This window comes from Euprymna scolopes, chromosome 45 (genome assembly GCF_053919585.1).
Source record: "Euprymna scolopes isolate OS-2025 chromosome 45, ASM5391958v1, whole genome shotgun sequence".
Taxonomy (NCBI): Eukaryota; Metazoa; Mollusca; class Cephalopoda; order Sepiida; family Sepiolidae; genus Euprymna; species Euprymna scolopes.
In genome coordinates this window covers 41,171,439-41,194,013 of record NC_136526.1, presented here as the reverse complement: position 1 = coordinate 41,194,013, position 22,575 = coordinate 41,171,439, and the positions used below count along the sequence as shown (strand labels likewise).

Genomic DNA, 22,575 nt, shown 5'->3' with positions numbered 1-22,575 from the left:
CACCAAAATATGCCCATGAAGAGAAAAGAAATAAACCTCCACTCAAAAAAGAAACTAAAACAAAACTAGACAGATCACGCTCAAGTTCCAGTCCAAGAATCCCTACACAAAACAGATTTGAAGAAATGGACATAGAAGACCGAAGATCTGATACCAATGACTAACAAAAAAAAACAAAAAATAATCCAGTGGAACTGTCGCGGTTTAAAAACAAACATGAATGAACTGCTTCTGCTACTAGCGCAGGAGCGCCCTGCAGTGGTGTGTCTTCAAGAAACTTTTCTGAAACCAGGAGACAAAATTAATATTAAGCAATATGAAATTTTTAATTTCACTCATAACTTTGGGGGCAGGGCCTCCGGGGGAGTAACAATTCTAATCAGAAACGATATACCCCATAGCAAAATAAACATAACAACCAATATCCAAGCAATTGCTATTAATGCCACACTACATAAACCAATGACAGTATGTTCACTAAATATACCTCCAAACGATGACATAGATAAAAACGAGATTAAAAAATTGATTGATCAATTACCCAAACCTTTCGCCCTATTAGGAGATTTCAATAGTCATAACATACTATGGGGATGTAAAGACACCAATAAAAAGGGCAAAACGTTGGAAGAATTTATCAATGAAAACGATATATGCTTCCTCAACGATGGAACACCTACACACATCAGCCCAACTGGTGGAAACCATTCAGCCATTGACCTTAGCTTGTGTGATCCATCACTATATATGGACTTAACCTGGAAAGTATATGATGACACTTGCTGCAGTGACCATTTTCCATTAGTGATAGAAACTCCAGAATTCAACAGCGAAAAACTTTCCAGATGGAAGCTAAATAAGGCCAACTGGCAATTATACAAAGAAAAATGTCAACATAAGTTGAATGATTCAGAGACAAACAACACTGTAGAATTTTTTACAGAAACACTAGTAGAAATTGCAAATGTATGCATCCCTAAAACTTCAGCATCTAATCGGTACAACAGACCCTGGTTTGACAATAAATGTCGGGAATCCATCAAATTGCGAAAAATTGCACTGAAGAAATTTCAGAAACAACCTACAACTTCAAATTTGATAGAATACAAATTAAATAGAGCTAAAGCTCGTAGGGTAATAAAAGCAGCTAAAAAAGAGAGTTGGGAAAAGTATGTCAATAAACTAAATTCCTCTACAGAACCGAGAGTAGTATGGGAGATGATTAGAAAAATTTCAGGTAAACATCTATCAACACTAATTAAACACCTGCTTAAAAACAACAACAGAGTAACCGATGAAAAGAATATAGCAGACCTACTAGCCGAAACTTTTTCTCAAAACTCATCTAACCAAAACCATAACTTTAAATTTATAACAATTAAACAAAATATCGAACAATACAAACTAAACTTTAAATCAAAAAACCTAGAAGATTATAATAAACTACTTACATTAACTGAATTAGAAGATTCTATTAAAAGATCCCACAACACAGCCGTAGGAACTGATGAAATCCATTACGAATTCCTGCGACAACTCCCTTTGGAATCATTGAAGTTGCTACTAAAAATTTACAACAAATTATGGACAGAAGGTGAATTTCCTGACTCGTGGAGGCAAACCACAATAATAGCAATACCAAAACCAGGAAAAGACCATTCGAATCCACAAAACTACAGACCAATCTCACTGACTAGCTGCTTGTGCAAAATAATGGAGAGAATGATAAATGATAGATTGGTTTGGTACCTAGAAACCAACAACCTTATCTCCAACTTACAATGTGGATTCCGTAATAAGAGAAGCACAACAGATCACTTGGTTAGATTGGAAACAGCCATAAGGGAAGCCTTTATTAGAAATGAGCACCTATCAGCAGTATTTTTTGATCTGGAGAAGGCCTACGACACTACGTGGAAATATGGAATTATGAGAGACTTGCACGAATTTGAACTAAAAGGCAGACTCCCACAATTTATAAAAGGATTTTTATCTGACCGAAAGTTTAGAGTCCGCATTGGAACTACTTACTCAGACACCACAAATCAAGAGGAAGGAGTACCTCAAGGTAGCATTTTATCTGTGACACTGTTCAATATTAAAATGAACAGCATAGTGAAATGTTTGGACCCTGGTGTTGAGGGATCTTTATATGTAGATGACGTACTGGTGTTCTGCAGATCAAAGTATATATGCACCATCGAACGCAAACTCCAACACTGCTTAAATAAATTAGACAAATGGGCAATGGAAAATGGATATAAATTTTCCCAATCAAAAACCAAATGCGTTCATTTCTGCCACATGAGAAAACTTCATAATGATCCTACATTGAAGCTTGGAAGAACAATAATCCCCACCGTAGAAGAACACAAATTCCTGGGCCTTATATTTGACAAAAAACTGTCATTCATCCCCCACCTGAAGAATCTAAGAAATAGTTGCAACAAAAGACTGCAACTACTACGGGTAATAGCCCATACAGAATGAGGAGCCGATCAAGAAACACTAATGAAATTATATAGGACTTTGATAAGATCAAAACTCGACTATGGTAGTTTTATATACCAATCAGCCAGAAAGTCCTACCTAAAGATTTTAAATCCAATCTGCCATGGAGGACTGAGGTTAGCTCTCGGTGCTTTTAGAACATCCCCAGTTGAAAGCCTCCATGCAGAGGCCAACGAAATCCCTATAAATATAAGGAGTCAAAAACTGGGTGCACAATATTACACTAAATTAAAAGCACAACGAAATAATCCAGCATATGAAGCTACATTCAATCCGAGATATAAAGAGGCATTTGAAGCAAAAAGAAAGGCCATAAAGCCCTTTAGTCTTAGAATGAAAGCAATACTGCAGGAACCAGAAATGACTGTAGAAAATATCCAAGAACATATACTACCTAAAACCCCACCTTGGATACTTAAAAAACCAAAAGTAATCTTAAACTTGAATGAACTCCCAAAAGCGAAATCCCACCCTAATATCTACCACGAAAAAGCCTATGATATTCTCCTAAAATATCCAGACCATCTACCTATTTTCACCGATGGCTCTAAAGACCATAATAGAGTGGCATGTGCTGCCGTGTCGAATGAAAAAACTCTTAAAAAAGCTCTTCCAACAGAAAGCTCTATTTTTACTGCCGAAATATGTGCCATCGACCTCGCACTCAGCATTATAGAAAAAGATGAACATAGGAAATTCCTAATTTTTTCAGATTCACTTTCCGTTTTGACATCTCTGAATAACAAAAAACTTGAAAACCCACTAATCATCAAACTAACAAATAGAATTGATTCATTATCCGAACACAAAGAAATATTTATATGTTGGATCCCAAGTCACATTGGGATAAGAGGAAATGAAAGAGCCGACTTAGCGGCCAAATCAGCTCTAAACTTAAAACCAGATACAATAAACATACCATATACTGACTTCAAACCCAAAATTAATCAATTCATGCAAAATGGCAACGACAATGGAATAACAACACAAATAACAAATTATACCAAATCAAACCCATACTGGAAAAATGGAGACAAACTCCCCCCAAATCCAGAAAAGAACAAGTCGTTATAACTAGAATACATATTGGTCATACAAAACTCACACACTCCTTCATTCTAAAACAAGAACAACAACCACAATGCCCATTCTGCCAGAAAACTTGCACCATTAAACATCTTTTTGTGGAATGTAGAGCTCTAGATAAAGATAGAAAACAATACCTCAAACACAACAGCATGAAGAAACTTTTCGAAAACAACTGTCTAGAGGAAATATTATCCTTTTTAAGAGTAACAAGGATCTTTACAAAAATATAAATCATTCCCTGAATCAACCCAACTAAACCTTATGAATAAATATATGAGGATATATAAAACTTAAAAAAAAAAAAAAAAAAAAAAAGATCGTTAGATATTAAACCAAACAAAACTATTGAACTATACAGAATTGATTGATACTTGACGTCATAAAGTTCTTTGAATACATAATTTATTTTTTTTTAATCCTGAGTTTGGCATTGAATAACCTGAAAAGGGTTGATATGCCGTTAAGCCAAAACAAAACCAAACCTAAATTTTGGTGTGCAAAGGTTTTTTGTTTTTGTTTTCTTTTTTACCGAACAGGTAAGTACATAATAAAAAAAAATATGTAATTTATTATTACTTTTTCAAATCCTTTGAGATGAGGCTTAATAATTTGTGTATTTATTTTTTTGTAGACTGTTATCCTCATCTTTGTAGTTGTTTCGCCACGTTTCGACCAACTCATCCTTTGGTCTTCTTCGGGTGATTAACTGTGACAGGATAGGAAAGCTGAGTCTTGTAAGTGTATCCCCAATTAATTACTGCCTTTCATAGTCATTTTCTCATCACGTTTCTGGCGTGCTTTGGGTAGGATTGAGACTGCTATCTTCAGAGAATCCTGAACCATAAAACCATAAGGACTCAACACTATTCATTGCACCACAGGCACCAAAACGTGGTGAGACATCAACAATTATGAAAGGCAGTAATTAATTGGGGATACAGTTACAAGACTCAGCGTTCTTATCCCGTCACAGTTAATCACTTGGGAAGGCCAGAGGATGAGTTGGCTGAAATGTGGTGAAATAACAACTATCAAGATGAGGATAACAATGTGCAAGTAAATGAATGTGCAAATAATTTTGTGCAATTAAAAAAAAAAAAAAAAAATTTTTTTCTATTTTTTTTTTTTTTTTTTTTTTTTCTATTGAAGTAAAATTTTTGATAAGCATCAAAATTTAATAGCAAATAAATTCTCATTTACTTTGTTTTGTGTTTTTGTTTTTTGGGTCCCCTGACAAAAGGAGGGTGGACCTGTAAATTCACCCTTGTCCGTTTGTCTGTCCACACTTTTCTCAATAACTACACCTTGGAATTTTTGGAAACTTTGCACAAACATTAAACATGATATGAGTATAAAAGTAACAGAATGGATTTTCTAAGAAAACCCGTGCCCCCCCCCCCCCCCCAGGGGTGTCTTTTGGGTTAAAATGGTTAAAATTGACACTTTTGTGCTTATTAAAAACAATTGATTACTTGGATTTTTATAAAACTTTCTGAAAAGTTGTAATTAACTGATTTCTATATAATTTTGTTTGTCTATGTTTCGCGATGACTCTTGAGTGTGCCCCAGGGGCTCTTTTAGGGCTAATAATATAAATACTCCATTTTTAGGACTATTTTACCATATTTGTTCAAAATTTTCTGTGTATGTCTATTTAGCAGTTTTGCATGGTGCTGAACTCAAATTTAAATATGTTAGGCCTTGGGGACTTTTGGGGCTTAATGGGGTGGGGTGGAGGGGCAAATGATGGATTTAGTCATTTCTTTTTTTGCATGGTGCAGAACTCAAATTTACATATGTTAAAGCCTAAAACTGGACCGTTTATTCATTTTCACCAGGATTTGACATCCCCTGGGGACTTTTGGGGCTAAATGGAGGTAAATTCTGAAGTTTTTTTTTTTTTTTTTTATGCCTCGTTCATTGTGCACTCACAGGGGGGACCATGCATGCGGCACTTTTTTTTTTTTAAATTTCCTTTGCATGTCCGCCATTATTTATTTTGTCTTTGTTTTTACAGGCCAGTAACCATTCTCTCCACCGTGGAGAGCATGCGATGGATGCCACATACCATTTGGGTGATCTTGGCCCAGATGCACTGTTCCCTCACGATGCAATCGGAGACGCGATGGGAGATGCAATGGGAGACGATATGGATGATCTCTTGTCCCTTTTCATGAACTCTTTACCTGATGATAAAACATCTGCTCCTGGTTCTCTTATTCATGGAGATGAGGGCTGCCAGTCACCTTCAAAGATGGGAGTGCCATCAGCAGTAAGTACCTAAACTTTCATATTTACGATCCGTCTCCCTCTATCCTCCCTCCACTTGGCATAAGTAAGAGTATTTGCTAACAGATTTCTTTTAAATAGCTGAGTAATTTTGGCTACAGTAGCTGGGTAATACAATCTAGTAAGTTGCCTTTATGAACAGGCGTTTCATAGTCATTGTTGGTCATATACTTAAGCTTTAGGCTTTTGGCATATCTTTTAATATCCCTCCCAGACTTCTATACCCATCTGTGGTTATGACTCACACCTGCGGTCCTGGATATGACCTAAAACTATATCCAATGGTGAGGCCCCACCTTGCGGCCTTTGGGGAGTGTGGAGCCACCCTTTAATTGCCATTGCTCCCAGGTTCACTCTGACCCGGAGTGGTAGTACCTGTTAGGGTCCCAACTATGGGTTAAATAGAATCTGACTTAAAAATAAAAAAAATATACTCCATTAAAAATCGTTCCTCAAAATAACTAGATTCGGCATTAAATAACCTGAAAAAGGTTGATATGCCATAAAACAAAAACAACCAACCAACCACACCTGCATTTTCTCCCCAAACAAGCAAAGCACAGTGTCACTTTGGTGTACAGAGCTACTATCTGGAACATAATTTGCAGGGATATTATGTAGGAAGTTAAGCAGCAAGATGTCTTTCTAAATTACACTCAAACTTCTGCATATCGGTACAGTCAGGGAATCAGAGAACTGGATGGAAATTTTAAAGTTTACCAGTCCTAGGAAAGAAACTATTTGAACTTTTTGGCATCTGGGTATCTCTACTGTGTAGGGATGGGATTTTGATGCTTGTTGGGTTTGTCGGGGATATTTACGTTGAGGAGGTACATGGGCTTGTAGTTCGTCGGAGCACTTGCCATTACAATACTTGTAAACTGGATGTATTCATAGTCATTCCATCATCAAGTTATTCCAAGTATAGTTCTTCCATTTCATTTCGGCCCTGTCGGTAGGGCATTAGAATACGCCGACTGCCCCCCTACAGAGGGTAACAGTCCCTCAATGGGGGGTCCTGGATATGACCTTAAACTATATCCAGTGGTGAGGGCCCCAGCTTGTGGGCTTTGGGGATTGTGGAGCCACCCTTTAATTACCATTGCTCTCAGGTCCACTCTGACCCGGAGTGGTAGTACCTGTTAGGGTCCCAACTATGGGTTAAATAGAAACCGACGTGAAAACAAATATATTCTATTAAAAAAAAAATTTTCTTCAAGATCTTTGAATTCGGCATTAAATAACCTGAAAAGGGTTGATATGCCGTAAAACAAAAACAACCAACCATCCATTTCATTTCAAAGACATTTGAGTTTCTCTCGTGTTTACTCAGTGTAATCCATGTTTCACTTGCATATAACAGTAATAGGAACTATCAATGCTTTATAAGGTCTTTATTTTAGGTGGTGATATGTTCGATACTCGTACAGTTTAATCAAGATATTAAAAATGAAAATATCGAAGAAAAAAAAGGTTATCTTGTACGAATCCATTTTGGACTGAAGATCTCTGGAAAAAAAAAAATTTCACTTAATTTGATGGAGTATTTTTTTTTTTTTTTTTTTTTTTTTTTTTTACAGTGGAAAAACACGTTTTTATGACGGTGCATTGAAGGTAGCCATCTTTAAATTTTTTTTTGAACACGCCACGAGGAGATAACTAATGTTAAAGCGTCGACACTCCCTCCATCTTTAAAACTAGCTTTTCTTGGTCCAAATGGAAACATGACTACTTTTTGCTCGGTATCATAACAAATTGTTTTCACTGGAAAAAAAAAAAAAAAAAAAACTACTTGATGAAATTACATATTTTTTTTTTTTTTTTTTTTTTTTTTTTTGAGAACTTCATTCCATAACGAATACGTACTATATAACCTTTTTACGATATTTTCAGTGTTTTTAATGTCTTGATTAAAGCATATGTTCTTGCTGCTCTATCTTTTCCTGGTGCTTCCAAAATAACTGGATTCGGCATTGAATAATCCAAAAAGGGTTGATATGCCATAAAACAAAATAACCAACCAAACCTATATCTTTTCTTTTTAGACTTCCAAATGCAGAAGTTTTTATTCTTGTTCTGCTAATGTTGGATAAGGATCTTAGGACCAGGAAAATAAGCAAAAAAATCACATCTTTTAGACATTTCACGAATATATGGCTCGGAAATAAGTCTACAAACTATTTGTATATAAAACATTTGTGTTGATCAAATTGTCTTAAAGTTTCACGATTTAGAAGTTGTAGAAAACATGCCGCCATTCAAAGCAAAATAAAAATAAAGGGGGAAGAAAATCTTTTTTTTTTTTTTTTTTTTTTTTTTTTTTTTACCCTTAAATTTTTTTTGTTTTTCTTTGTTTTTGTTCTTTTTCTTTCTTTTTTCTTTCTTTTTCTTTCTTTTTCTTTCTTTTTTTGTTTTTCTTTGTTTTTTTTGTTTTTCTTTTTCTTTTTTCTTTCTTTTTCTTTTTTTTTCTTTTCCTTTTTTCTTTTTTTTTCTTTTTCTTTCTTTTCTTTTTTCGTTCTTTTTTTCTTTTTTCGTTCTTTTTTTCTTTTTTCGTTCTTTTTTCTTTCTTTTTTTCTTTTTTCTTTCTTTTTCTTTTTTCTTTCTTTTTTTCTTTGTCTTTCTTTTTTTCTTTGTCTTTGTTTTTCTTTGTCTTTGTTTTTCTTCCTTTTTCTTTTCTTTCTTTTTTCTTTTCTTTCTTTTTTCTTTTCTTTCTTTTTTCTTCTTTCTTTTTTCTTTTTCTTTTTTCTGTTTTTCTTTTTTCTTTCTCTTTGTTTTTCTTTCTTCTTTTTTCTTTCTTTTTTCTTTCTTTTTCGTTTTTCTTTCTTTTTCGTTTTTTTCTTTTTCGTTTTTCTTTCTTTTTCTTTCTTTGTCTTTCTTTTTTCTTTCTTTGTTTTTCTTTTTTCTTTCTTTGTTTTTCTTTTTTCTTTCTTTGTTTTTCTTTTTTCTTTTTTCTTTCTTTTTTTCTTTTTTCTGTCTTTGTCTTTGTTTTTCTTTTTTCTGTCTTTGTCTTTGTTTTTCTTTTTTCTGTCTTTGTCTTTGTTTTTCTTTCTGTCTTTGTCTTTGTTTTTCTTTTTTCTGTCTTTGTCTTTGTTTTTCTTTTTTCTGTCTTTGTCTTTGTTTTTCTTTTTTCTTTCTTTGTCTTTGTTTTTCTTTTTTCTTTCTTTGTCTTTGTTTTTCTTTTTTCTTTCTTTGTCTTTGTTTTTCTTTTTTCTGTCTTTGTTTTTCTTTTTTCTGTCTTTGTCTTTGTTTTTCTTTTTTCTTTCTTTGTCTTTGTTTTTCTTTTTTCTTTCTTTGTCTTTGTTTTTCTTTTTTCTTTCTTTGTCTTTGTTTTTCTTTTTTCTTTCTTTGTCTTTGTTTTTCTTTTTTCTTTCTTTGTCTTTGTTTTTCTTTTTTCTTTCTTTGTCTTTGTTTTTCTTTTTTCTTTCTTTGTCTTTGTTTTTCTTTTTTCTTTCTTTGTCTTTGTTTTTCTTTTTTCTTTGTTTTTCTTTTTTCTTTGTTTTTTCTTTCTTTTTCTTTTTTCTTTCTTTTTCTTTTTTCTTTCTTTTTCTTTTTTCTTTCTTTTTCTTTTTTCTTTTTCTTTTTTCTTTTTCTTTTTTTCTTTTTCTTTTTTTCTTTTTCTTTTTTTCTTTTTTCTTTCTTTTTCTTTTTTCTTTCTTTTTCTTTTTTTCTTTTTCTTTTTCTTTTTTCTTTCTTTTTTCTTTTTTCTTTCTTTTTCTTTTTTCTTTGTTTTTATTATTGCTCCTTACATCAAATGTCTTCATGCCTTGCTGGAGCCATTTCTATTTAAAAAATAAAGTCAATACTAGGATCGTTTATTTCCAAATATATTTTCAACTGTCGCATACTGACAGGTTTCGTCTCGTTGTGTTCTGTTCCAGGGAGCTGGTACCAACACAACTGATCTTCAGGAGGAAGGTGGAACATTGCTACAACAACCATTGGCCATGGGATACTATCTGTCCACAGCTAGTACGGGACCACTGCCCAAGTGGTTCTGGTCGTCGTGTCCAGAAGCTGAAAATGCTTGCCCAAATATACTAAAAGTAAGTCGGCATATTGTATCCTCTTTTTATTTCCTTCGTTGTCTCTCTCTCTTTATCCATCTCGTTCTCTTTGCATGTGCATCATACAAAGTGAACGTGTCTGTATACATTTCCCTATGCAATAACTCTGTCAATTTTAAGTCTACAGACTCAAAATTTGATATACAAGGTACTGAGATTTGGGAAAATCTTTGTGATCCATTTTTAGGTGTATTCGGATCTGTTTTGGGTGAATATCACATGTAAAAATGTCACCAAGTATTTTTTCTAATATTATGACCTTCATTATCCAATGTTTTCACTGGTTACCATGTTTGTTTGAGCGCGTGTACACAAAAATTGAATGTGCGCATGAGAACAAACATGGCCACCAGTGAAAACAATAAAGAATACATTAGATGAACGAGGTCTTAATATCAAAAAATCTACTTGACAGTGACAAATTTTAAATGTGATATTCGTTAAAAACACACCGGAATACCCCTAAAAATAAACTTTTTAAAAGTAAGTTTTTAGTTAGTAAGGTTTTAGTCTAATGCACACTGACCGAATAGAATATTGGTTATAGTCAGCTAACGTACTTCCTAACTTCCAGCCTAGCTGCTACCGGAAGCGGTGACAAAGCAAATCAGTTCCTTCACTTTTATTGTTCTTCAGTATTTCTATTGTGAAGCGATTTATTTGAATTAAAATATAAGAACAGGACATTATTGAAAAATATACAATAAAGATAAAAATAGCACAATTAATCTTCATCTGCACTTTTAATAACAAAATTTAAAAAATAAGTTTTTATTTTATTTGAAATTTTATGAGAAATATATGTTTATAAAATTATATAAAAATTATATTTTTTAGAATTTATATAATAAATATATGTGTATGAAAGTGTAAAAATAACATTATTGGAATCAAAATAATAAATGAAATCAATGAAATCAGTCAAAGTTCAACGATTTGAACTTTGAGAACTCTACCAAACTCCTCTGCCAATTTCGGGTCTAAACACTTGAAATTTTAGATATAGGTTCTTTTGACATGGATCTAACTTAATAACTTGATTTGAGCCCCAAACAAGAAATATTAAGGGGTCATAATAGGGGTCAAAGTTTTAAAAAATTGACCGCGTTTTTTTTTTTTCTTTTTTGCTCAACATACACCTCCAAACACCCGGGCAACGCCGAGCTGAAATGCTAGTATTAAATGAGAGATAAGAAATATAAGTTACAAATAACTTTATTTTATCAAATTAATAAGGAAATAAGATAAAAAGGAGAGAAAAAACTCTTTAGGCTATGACATTTCGAAGTTAAATGCTTCTCATCAGGAGCGAAGAGCCAGTATTTATTATACATAATATAAAATATAAATAAAAAAACTGCCTTAACATTTACATTAGAAATGAAAGATACATATATTAAGAAGATATTAAAGAAAAAATATAGAAATAAAACAAAAAAATTTTTTTAAATATATCTTCAAAGAAGGGAATATGCATACGTGAATTGGAGGTGGGTAAAAAATTATATGTAAATAATAGCACAAAATGTAATATGCATCACTAAGAAATAATGGGAGATCATTAAAGAAGAAAAAATAAATCCAATTTGAGAACCAAACGATTATTTTCAATAAACGAAATAAATGAAATATTTCAGTCAATACTCGACTATCTTCAATGAATTATAGACATTGTTTTCTAAATGGCAAATCCGGAAACAGACGATCACAAATTCTTTTCATATCAGAGATGGTATTAATGTCTATTCCAAATGTAGATGTTACATTGGCATGTGTTTTATTTTTTTTTTTTTTTTTTTCATCTTAAAGATGCTGGAGAGTTAAAAACATGTTGAAAGGATGGATAGTGTGAATACAGTCATCAGCTGTAGGTGTATTGACGTTGATGGATTTAGGGGATGGGATAGACCATGTAAGGCATGGAGTCAGTTAATTAAGGATGATCTTAGGAAGTTGAGATTATGACCAGGCTTTGCACAAGACAGAGAGGCTTGGAGAAGAGCCATCAGACAAAAACATCCAACCTGTGCTGCTAGCACGTGTAACAGAGCGCGGCTGCACATATAGCAATGGCAGCAGTTGTACGACAGCAAACATATGCAAATGACTGCAACGCATGCAGGGTGACGTCAAGGCGAGGAAGAAGAAAAATATGATCTAAGGAGAATAGAAATAGACGCGTTACACACTGGTCCAAAAGCATCAGGGAAAGATGTGGCCTAAACATGCCCAGACGTAGACAGTTCTATGTGTTAGACACTGCAGCGTCTTGTTAAGCACATTGTAGTATGAGAAGACTTTTGAACAAGATACAAGGTGTTATTTTGGAAGTACCTGTAAATAAATGTCTGTTTCAACTAAAAAAAAAAATGAGTCTGATTCTTTCCTTATCTTTATTTCCTTGCGGCTGTCTGTGTGGGTCCCGAGTGTTGGCATGTAACAACTACGTTACATCATAGGAAGCAGACGGTAAATGATGATGAGGTGTAATTCCAATATAAGTGAAAATAAAAAATTTATTTAATGCTTGAATCAAAGATGGCTATCTTTCAATGATTTTTTTATGATAAGTATGTATAGAAAAAAAAAAAAATCATCTTAAAACCAGAAAAAAAAATAACATTACTTTTCTTCGTAATTTGAAATGGTAACAAATCTGATAAAAGTTAAAAATAAGTTTTTTGTTTAGTCTCTTCGAAAGGATTAATGAGTTTGTGGCTTCTTAGGTGTAGAAACAATTGAGGTGATAGAAGGACAAGGAAATGAAAAGGATGGATTTGAGAGAAAGAAGGATAAATAAAGACTTGGTCAAAGATAGATGGCACAGTTGATAGAGACGTTGAATCTCTACGGTTCCAGGTGAGAATTGTCTGAAGATAGCGGTTTCAATCCTACCCAAAGCCGGCCAGAGGCTTACTTAGCCAAAATGTGGTGAGACGGCAACAACTACGGAAGGCAGTAATTGCAGTGAATGCAGTCAGGAGATTCAGAGTTCCTATCCTGTTGCGGTTACCACCTGACGACGGCCAGAGGAATATTTGGCCGGAATGTTGTGAAACGACTAAGAAAAAAATGAGGATAATAGTCCGCAATAAATAAATAAAAAAAATTTTTTTTTTTTGCGCAGTCCTGTAATATTTGAATTTCTCTTTACGTGACTATATCTTTGGTGTTTTGCTTTTTGTCTCCCTCTCCAGGCTGCTCTTCATACTCATAGTTCGTCAAAACAGGATGACCCCTTGCCTTTTCAGTCAACTCATAGCAGAAATATTCATCCTCTTGACTCTAATCTAACCTGTGATGTTTTGAGGTAAGCTGATTGCATATTATTTTACATTTTTTCTTTTTTTTTTAATTATTATAACTAATTATTATAACTAATTATCATAACTAATATATTTTTGTGCTTATTCAGTTTTACCCCGATATTAAAACATTATAATTGCACAAAAACTTTGTCCTATCCATGTTACCACGGAAACAGATGTTAAACAATGATGTTAATAAAAAATGAATGAATTTGTTCCACCTTTAATCATCATCAGCGGCACTGCTGTTTTAACAATGTCTGCGACCACGACTCTCCAAATTGTAAAGTCATGGTAACCTTGGGAAGACCAGTAAAAACAGTAATTTCCCATTGTTTTCCATCTTGATTTGGGGGTGTATCTCGCCCCAGTGAGTTAAACACGCCCCTTAGATTGCAAACTGGATATTTCTATGTCTCTGCGTAGTACATACAACACCTAGCCTTCCCAGATGGTTACTCATGCAAAAATAATTGCTTGTTCTCAATAATATTTTGATTAAAATCAGAATCTATCTACTGACACAAAGACGCTTTATTTACAGATTTGAGAGTTCAGATTAGTTTATCTTTAATGCCAAAAACTTTATGTACTTACCTACTAGGTAAAAAAAAAAAAAGTGTATACCAAAAATTATGCAAATTCATCCAATATTTTTATTTTTAAACAATCAAATTTAATCGATGAATCATTTCTAGCTGGTATTATGGTGATGACTGTATTGGATTATAAACTTTGATATCCACAGAAAATGGCAGACAAGACATTTTTTTTCATTAAAATGTTTTTTGTTTTTCTTGTTTAAAAAAATACTTGATGAATTTGCAGAATTTTTTGGCATACTGTCTTTTCTAAATCTACCACCTAAATACATAATAAACATTTTTTGCTATTTTGGTTTTCTTTTTACAAGAATTTTTTAATATTGAGGCAAAATAAGCACCCTTTTTTATTATTCAATTCATTTGGATTTTAGAATGGCATAACAATTCTGATTTAATTTAGTACATTGTTTTTTTTTTAGTTTTTTTTTTAAGTAACTATTTTTATTGCGTTTCTGAATTTTTGAGATGAGGATTGGTTATTCATATTATTTGGATTCTTCAGACTACTGTTTTCATCTTGAGTGTCATTTTCACAAATTTCAGTCAATGTAACATCCGACCTTCTTTGAGCATATCTTGTCAAACTCTGGAATATTTCTGTTGAAGGCTGGAATTTGGATGCAATTTGATGCGATAACAGTAGTCCAAAGAATCCAAATAGTACTCTATTTGTCATTCATTTTTATTTTAATAGAATCAAAGGAACTGTATGTAGGAGTAGGTTAACATATCCCTGCAAGAGCTGCAAAAAAACGTTATCAATTTCCCCTGACTGCGATAGATATGTGATTGGGGACCGCTTGTAAATTTGATAATTCTGCAGCAACGGCAATGATTAAAGTATTATTTATCTTTGGTAACATGGACATGAATTTATGGTGGTGATAATGATATTAATAATAATAATAATAATATACATCCTCAAAGGTGAAACAGAATGTTCATTCTATTTGAAAATCAAAATGGTTTCTGTTCAATTGTAATTTTCTATTTTAAACATAATTAAAACAAATTTTTATTCAATTTTTTGTATCATTTAATTAAAAATTGATTAAAATTAAATATCAATTTTTTTTTTTTTTTTTTTTTTCAATATTTAAAAAATATACGAGGGTTGTTTCAAAAGTAATGCATCCAATTTTTTCACTAACGTAACAAGAAAAACGTTGAGGAGTTATGAAGATGGGAGTGGTACTATTAAAACAAACAACTTTTTGTGCTCCAGAATTTATTTTTCTGCATAGTCATCGCCATTCTCAATACACTTTAGCCAGCGATAAACGACGACTATGCATGGATGTCCGGAATGCGCTTAGGTCGCCATCCTGAAATGAACAAACTCCTCTCCTAGTTGTGCTGACATCAACTGACCAAGGAAAACTTAGAAAAACAAGTGATTGGACCAGACGGCAGATTGAAATTCGAGGATTGCTTACCTGTTAACCTATGATAATTGGAAAGTGAACTAGTATAAGATCAGAAGACGTTTGACCCCTGAACAAGAGAAAAGTGATGTCAAATGAATTGAAGAAAAGTTAAATAATTAATCAAATTATAAGTACTTACAAATATATAGTGCTTATTTAGAATTACACTTAATTTAAAAAAAAAAAAATACAATCTTTATGATATCAGGGAACGAAGATGTCATATTCCAAAAATCACATAAATTAAATAGGTAGATTTTAAATAAGAAAATTCAGTTCTATGAGTAAGCAAGAAGGTGGCCAGGAGATGCTATGTTTTTTTAGAATGTTTTAACATTCAAACGCTGACAACTCAATTCGACTACCGACATTTACGAACTGTGTTATTTTATTATTAATCGCTGAAGATCGTTAAATTTGATTTTCTTAATTTAAAAAAAAAAAAGACAAAGAAACTTAATCAGTTCATATGATTTTTAGAATTAGATTTTTTAGTTCAGTGATGAGTATGTACATCATAAAGATATTTCTGTATTTTTTTTACAATTTTTTTTTTTTTTAATATAATTCTAAATAAGCACTAAATATATTTATTTAAAAGAAAAAGATATTTGCGTGACAGTAACTCAGTGATTTTACAATATATATATATATATATATATATATATATATATATTGTAATTCAATGAATTTCAAAATACTCTCATTGAAATGAAATGAAGCGGTTGAGTTTTATATCAAAGAATTTTTATTATTCTAAGCAAGACAAAGAATACTTTAGAAAATTTTCTAAAGTATTCTTTGTCTTGTTTAGAATAATAAAAATTCTTTGATATGAAACTCAACCGCTTCATTTCATTTCAATGAGAGTTTTTTGAAATTCATTGAATCACAATTTAATTTATTTGCTCTATCTTGCATATCGAGCAATTCTTATTTAGATGGGATAACTTATAGAATATTACTGCCAGTAATATTTTGTAAACTTTACAACCTCACGTTTCCATAACAACTGATTGTTGAATAAAAACTATTCTGAAGTATATATATATATATATATATATATAATCCTTTGTAATGAGGTTTCATAAATCGTTTGTTAATTCTTTTGTGGACTGTTATCATCTTCATATTGTTTAACCATGTTTCAGCCAACTCATCCTCTGGCCTTCTTCAGGTGATTAACTGCAACGAAATAGGAATGCTAAGTCTCTTAACTGTATCTTTAGTAATTACTGCCTTCCATAGTTGTTGTTGTTGTCTCACCCTATTTTGTTGACGCCGGCCTGCATTGAATAGGATTGAAACCACTATCTTCAAACAATGCTCACCTGGAAACATGAAGATTCAACACCTCTATCCATTGCGCAACGAACCCTGAAGAGTGATCAGCATTCTTGTCCAGTTGCAGGTAATCACCTGAAGAAGGCCAAAGGATGAGTTGGCTGAAAAGTGGTGAAACGACAACAAGAACAATAATTATGGAGATAAGTCTACAAAAGAATAAATATACAGAATCTGTGATTATATTGTTGGGTTCGATGGAGCCAAAGAATGAAGCAAAAGGCATGAAACTATTATTTTATAATTCCCTTTTTCGTTTGCTTTTCAGATTTGTTTTGGAAAACTACAATGCTTTGTCTTGGTTAACAATGGACCCCGTAAAAAACGACCGGCGTTCATGTTTGCCGGTGCATTTTGTGATGTTGATGCAGATGTACCACGCAATAAATGCTTATGTATGACATAGCATTGGCAGGAAGAAGAAGAAGTCAAAGTCCAAGAAAAAACTCAGGAAGATTTGAACTACCCACACCGCGACACAACGTGTGCGCACCGAGCTGCTGCGGTTACTTGCGTGATCATGACGCTGTGGATGAGGTGGCAGCGTTTATTCTCTTTTTTTTTTTCTTTTTTTTTTCTACAAAATTCAACAACATACAAAAAAAAAAGAGTTCCACTGCTTCAGTCAGGATAGTAGTAGTAGTATTACTACTGCTATTACAAGTAGCCGCAACAGTAGAGGTAGAGTTACAGAGCTGTTACAATCCCCTCACCACAACACCGTTTCCCATCATCGCAGTGACGATGATGAAACAGTTGCTTCAACCATCAACATCCAACTATGAAGTGCCATCATCATTTCGGTCTACCTTCGATTATTTATTTGTATTACAGGCTTTGTTTCTTATTTGACGTTAGGACTATTTTGCTCCACTGCAGACCCCAAATATACATATATACACTTTTGTCTCTCGTTTATTTTACGGCACTCAGCATGTTCATACAGTATCAGCAGTAACAACTCCCTATTTTTTTTTTTTTTTACAAAATGTTCGCTTGGCAACTTTTAAGAAAAATATACCAAATTAAAAAAAAAAAAAATTTGTTTCTTTCATAAATTAATTTTAATGTCTACGGTTTTTGTAGATCTTTCTTTTCTCTCTCACACTTTTTTTTTTTATTTCTATATGATCTTTTTTCTTTTAACATTAACCTTTCAACCACATCTTCAGATGTAGATTATAATGACTACTTTTGGCAATTTTAATTTCACATTGAAATTACGTCTTGATCTCTTGCAGATCAAAGTTAAGCAATGTTGAGCCTGGTCAGTACTAAAACAGATGACCATTTAGGAATACCACGTGATGTATGTGCTCTCTGCTTATCTCGGCATTGTTTCCAGTCGTCCTGGACTTCTTCTCACTGGAATCAAGCAGTACCGAATCAGGAGAGAGGTGATTGGGGAATGTGTAAGCCTTGCGTCACAATTACATGTGCAGCAATCTGTACAGAGGATATTCATTGACTTTTAAGACTGAACTGAGGCCATGATGATAACGATATTGCCAATATCGTCTGACCATTGAGAATGGACTTTAATAGCATGCTGGTCGAAATGTGAGTTTTAAAAAAACAAAAAAAAAAGATTAAAGGTCACTTGTTTAAATGGAAATAATTCATCATTCTCATTGTTGACTGACATTTTTTAACGTGCAGTTTATACCCACAAGATCGAACTTAATTATGTACCTTACCAATGCCGATCATATCACCAACGTAGCAAAAGAATTTTCACCATTTAAAGTTTTCCAGGTTTCTTTACGCACACGCACACATCTACTCAGTCTTTTTTTCTGTTTTTATTGTTTGTTGGCATCCTCTTTACCTTCTTCATCATCGAACATGTCTCCTCCATATCAGATATGGGTTATTCATTGGCCAGAGCGTCACAAAATGATTTCCTCCATGAAGCTCTTTTGGCGTTATCTTTGCATCAAGTGTTTCTCACTTTACCTTTTCCTCACTTACCGTCAGTCGAGATGCGTGTACACTTGTTTATCCAACAAGAGCGTCGTTCACCATGTCGGTATTACTATAGACAATTGAAAAACAGAGCTGATTACAGTCTAAGCACTTTCTGCTTTAACAACGGCGAGTCGGAACTGTCATCACGGTGCACACCACAAATCCACTGAACCCTATCTGTGTCATCCTCAAAAAGACACAGCTAGTGGAAGCCCAGCTTTCATTTGCAGACAACATGACACTGCAGACATTTATGCTGTCTTCTCAACCCTAAGTTACAAGTAAGAGATGACGACAGATTAAGATAAGAAGCTCACAAAACTTACGGCATGCAGTTTGTACACACAAGATTGAACTTAATTCATATGCCTCACCAACACCGATCATCTCGCAAACGTAGCAAAAGGAGAATTTTCATAATTTAAAAAAAGTGTTTCTTCCTTCTAACTGGCCGATGTTCCACCTATTTAAAATGCAAATTTGCTCGAAGTTTGATTGGAATTATTCTGGCCATACATATTACATGTACCTATATTTAAAAAAAAAAAAAAAAATTTAACGGTTGAAAGACCGTACAAGTGCAAAATTTATTTTAATAAACATTTCTGTTTATTAAAATAAAACTTTATTCTATTTTAACTTTATTTATTTTTTAATTTTTTTTTAATTTTCAAAAAATAAAATATTCTTCAATTAACACTCTTACCATTTAAAGATCATTCAACCTCAACTTTCACTGAGGATGTGTTGAGTCTTATCTCCACTATGACACGAAGAAGAAAAATAAAACTGTATTTCCTGAAGAACAATGTTCGGAAAAAAAAAAAAAAATTAATTAAATTTTAATAAATAGAAATGTTTATTAAAATCAATTTTGCACTCGTCTGATTTTTCAACCATTAAATTCTTAATATCGAGTGTTTTTTAAACAGTAGATTTCCTTTTATTAAAAACAAAAAAATAAAATTGGTTCATTGGTTCTTAACAGGAGTCTGAGTGCAATCGCAGTATACCCTTCCTGTAACCTGTCGATCATTGTTATTTCTAAAAGTTAATATCGACTGTTCTTGAATTTGATTGAAATGAGACAAAAAAAAATTTTTTTTTTTTTTTTTTGATGAGTTACCATGAATGAAGCCACTCGAGGATAAGGATTAAAAAGCGGAATGAATTATCAGGTGAATGACAAATAATATTATGGAGGCTTTTTTTTTTTTTTTTCTCTTTTATGGAAATCACTCTAGACAAGACAAGCGGCCACTTGAGGTAAGGCGCTAAAACAAAAATAACTACATTAAGGTTAAAAACTACCCAACAAAAAATATTAGATGGATAGATTTTGACCCAGAAAACAGCAATTCTTTCCCCTTTGTCAGAAAGATCACTCCTAAAGGACGTATTTGTTGTCATTGGGTGGAAGATATACATTATAGTCTGCTGAGAATTCTCATGGTAATGTATTTCACAGACAACAAAGCCCTTTGTGAGAAACTCTGTTCATGGAAATTCCACCTGATGCTTGACATACAGACAGACTTTCGGAAAGTGCTTTTTCAGTTGTGGTACTACTATAACACTATCAGCCGGCCACCGAGGTGTGACCGACAGACGCGTTATAGTAAATGTCTTAAAGCGGTCTCGGGAAGATATGAAGATGGGCCAGTCATTAGGGTCTGTGTAGTAAGAAGAAAATCATACCTGAGATGTTGGTTTTGGGTGTGGCTCCTTTCCTTTCTCAAGATGATCTCTTCACCCTGGTGGCATTCTGGTGGGAATCTTCATCTCTTTGTCCTCAGGGCCGCCTTTCGACTACAGACATTTATGAAGGCATTCATGGCAGACACAAGAAAAATGACACGCGACACAATTGTAATATACAAAGGTATAACTAACTATTTTATTTTACATTAGAGATACAATATATATTACAAAAAAAATAATTTGCAATTAATTTTTACAATAGGCTTTTCAAAGCTAACTAACCTACCCTAACTAGTGTTGAGGGAGGGGGTTCCCCCCCTCATTTACGGAGAGACAAAATATGCGTCCTCACATCATGGTGGTCGTGCAGGAAAGAGACAGAAAGATAGCAAGGGGATTATGGGAAGGGGTTTCTTTGTATCTCTACGCTCATGGACAATTTACCACCCGTCCAGGCTGCAGAGTGTGTTAGAAACAGTGGCACAAGGAAATAGTGCCACATCCCTCCCTATGCTATCCGAAATTTATGAGCATTCATAAATTTCAGAAGTCCCTAATTTTCCGTGAATGGTGCGTCAACCGGCCGTCAGCAATCAATGTCCCCATGCTCTACGTTCCATCAGGAACTCAGTGAAGCAAGTTATTTTTTTCCACCAGGCTCCTGGTAGACTGGTATACTGCTTCAAATACCAGAGAGGGTAATCATCCTCGCCCTCCATCGAGGCAATGACCTCATGATTTCAGTTACTGGATTTACACTTTCTTAAGCAACCATTATAATATTTTTTAAAAAGTCCTATATTTTTATAAACCTGAAATAAAGATCAGATAAAAAATGTTAGGTATCCTTTATTTTCTTTCCTTTTTTTTTTTTTTAACAGACAAAAAAAATAAATAAAAAACATTATCATTTATATTATTTATACCACAATCAGCCGGTCACTGGGGTGTGACCGACAGACGTGTTATAGTAAATGTCTTAAAGCGGTCTCATGAAGACATGAAGATGGGCCAGTCATTAGGGTCTGTGTAGTAAGAAGAAAATCATACCTGAGATGTTGGATTTGGGTGTGGCTGCTTTCTTTTCTCAAGATGATCTCTTCACCCTGGTGGCATTCTGGTGGGAATCTTCATCTCTTTGTCCTCAGGGCCGCCTTTCGACTTCAGACATTTATGAAGGCATTCATGGCAGACACAAGAAAAATGACACGCGACACAATTGTAATATACATAAGGTATGACTAACTATTTTATTTTACATTAGAAATACAATATATATTACAAAAAACAATTTACAATTCATTTTTACGATTAAAAATGGATAATAGGCTTTTCGAAGCTAACTAAACTACCCTAACTAGTGTTGAGGGAGGGGGTGCCCCCCTCATTTACGGAGAGACAAAATATGCGTCCTCACATCATGGTGGTCGTGCAGGAAAGAGACAGAAAGATAGCAAGGGGATTATGGGAAGGGGTTTCTTTGTATCTCTACGCTCATGGACAATTTACCACCCGTCCATGCTGCAGAGTGTGTTAGAAACAGTGGCACAAGGAAATAGTGCCACACTACAAGTGTCTTTAAAAGAAAAGGTTTGGCGTTGCCAATCGATACATTTTTTTATTGATCACCCCCCCCCCCTACTGTTGTCAGGCAAGGTAAAGAAAAAAATACATTTGTTTTTTAAACTAGGGAGTCACTACTTATCAAAGCCCAAATGCCACTCGAGGATAAGGATTAATGGATATCAGGTGGCCGGTAAGACAACATTGTGATGATCAGTTGTGGTACAAATTATTTAAGAGGATGGTTCAACAAAAAATTATGTTATAGTTAGCGGGAACGCAGCCCCACAGTATTTCGGTATTGTTTTGCAGGCAGTTATAGGAAAGAAACTTCATTCGTTTAGCTTTAGACAGAGATAGGGGGAAATTGTTGACAGTAGTTGAAGCTAAGCAAGTGTTTGTTGTGAATGTTTTTTGGGAGGGTTGTGGTATGGATTGAAGCTCAGTCAAGCAGCTGCCATGAAAATAATGCTAAAGAGTAAGAAGTACATTGTCTACTAGATTACGAAGTCTGTTTTGTAACCTTTTTAGACAATATTAAATTTGTACTCTTTTTAGCCATTATTATTAAATTTGTACTTTTTTTAGTCATTAAATTTGTACTCTTTTTAGCCATTATTATTAAATTTGTAATCTTTTTAGCCATTATTATTAAATTTGTAATCTTTTTAGTCATTATTATTAAATTTGTACTCTTTTTAGCCAT

At 33.5% G+C, this 22,575-nt stretch overlaps 1 protein-coding gene across 1 annotated transcript in view; it reads left to right on the top strand.

Annotated features, from left to right (window-relative positions):
* LOC145269490 (mediator of RNA polymerase II transcription subunit 13-like) overlaps positions 1-17,232 on the top strand; it is a 292,786-nt gene extending 275,554 nt beyond the window's left edge. Inside the window, exons 28-31 of the mRNA XM_080125217.1 lie at positions 5,618-5,872; positions 9,768-9,932; positions 13,151-13,263; positions 16,906-17,232. Of these exons, the coding sequence (XP_079981343.1) occupies positions 5,618-5,872; positions 9,768-9,932; positions 13,151-13,263; positions 16,906-17,038 (666 nt within the window). The 3' untranslated portion in view covers positions 17,039-17,232. The remainder of the gene's footprint in view (positions 1-5,617; positions 5,873-9,767; positions 9,933-13,150; positions 13,264-16,905) is intronic.
* Positions 17,233-22,575: the final 5,343 nt, after the last annotated feature.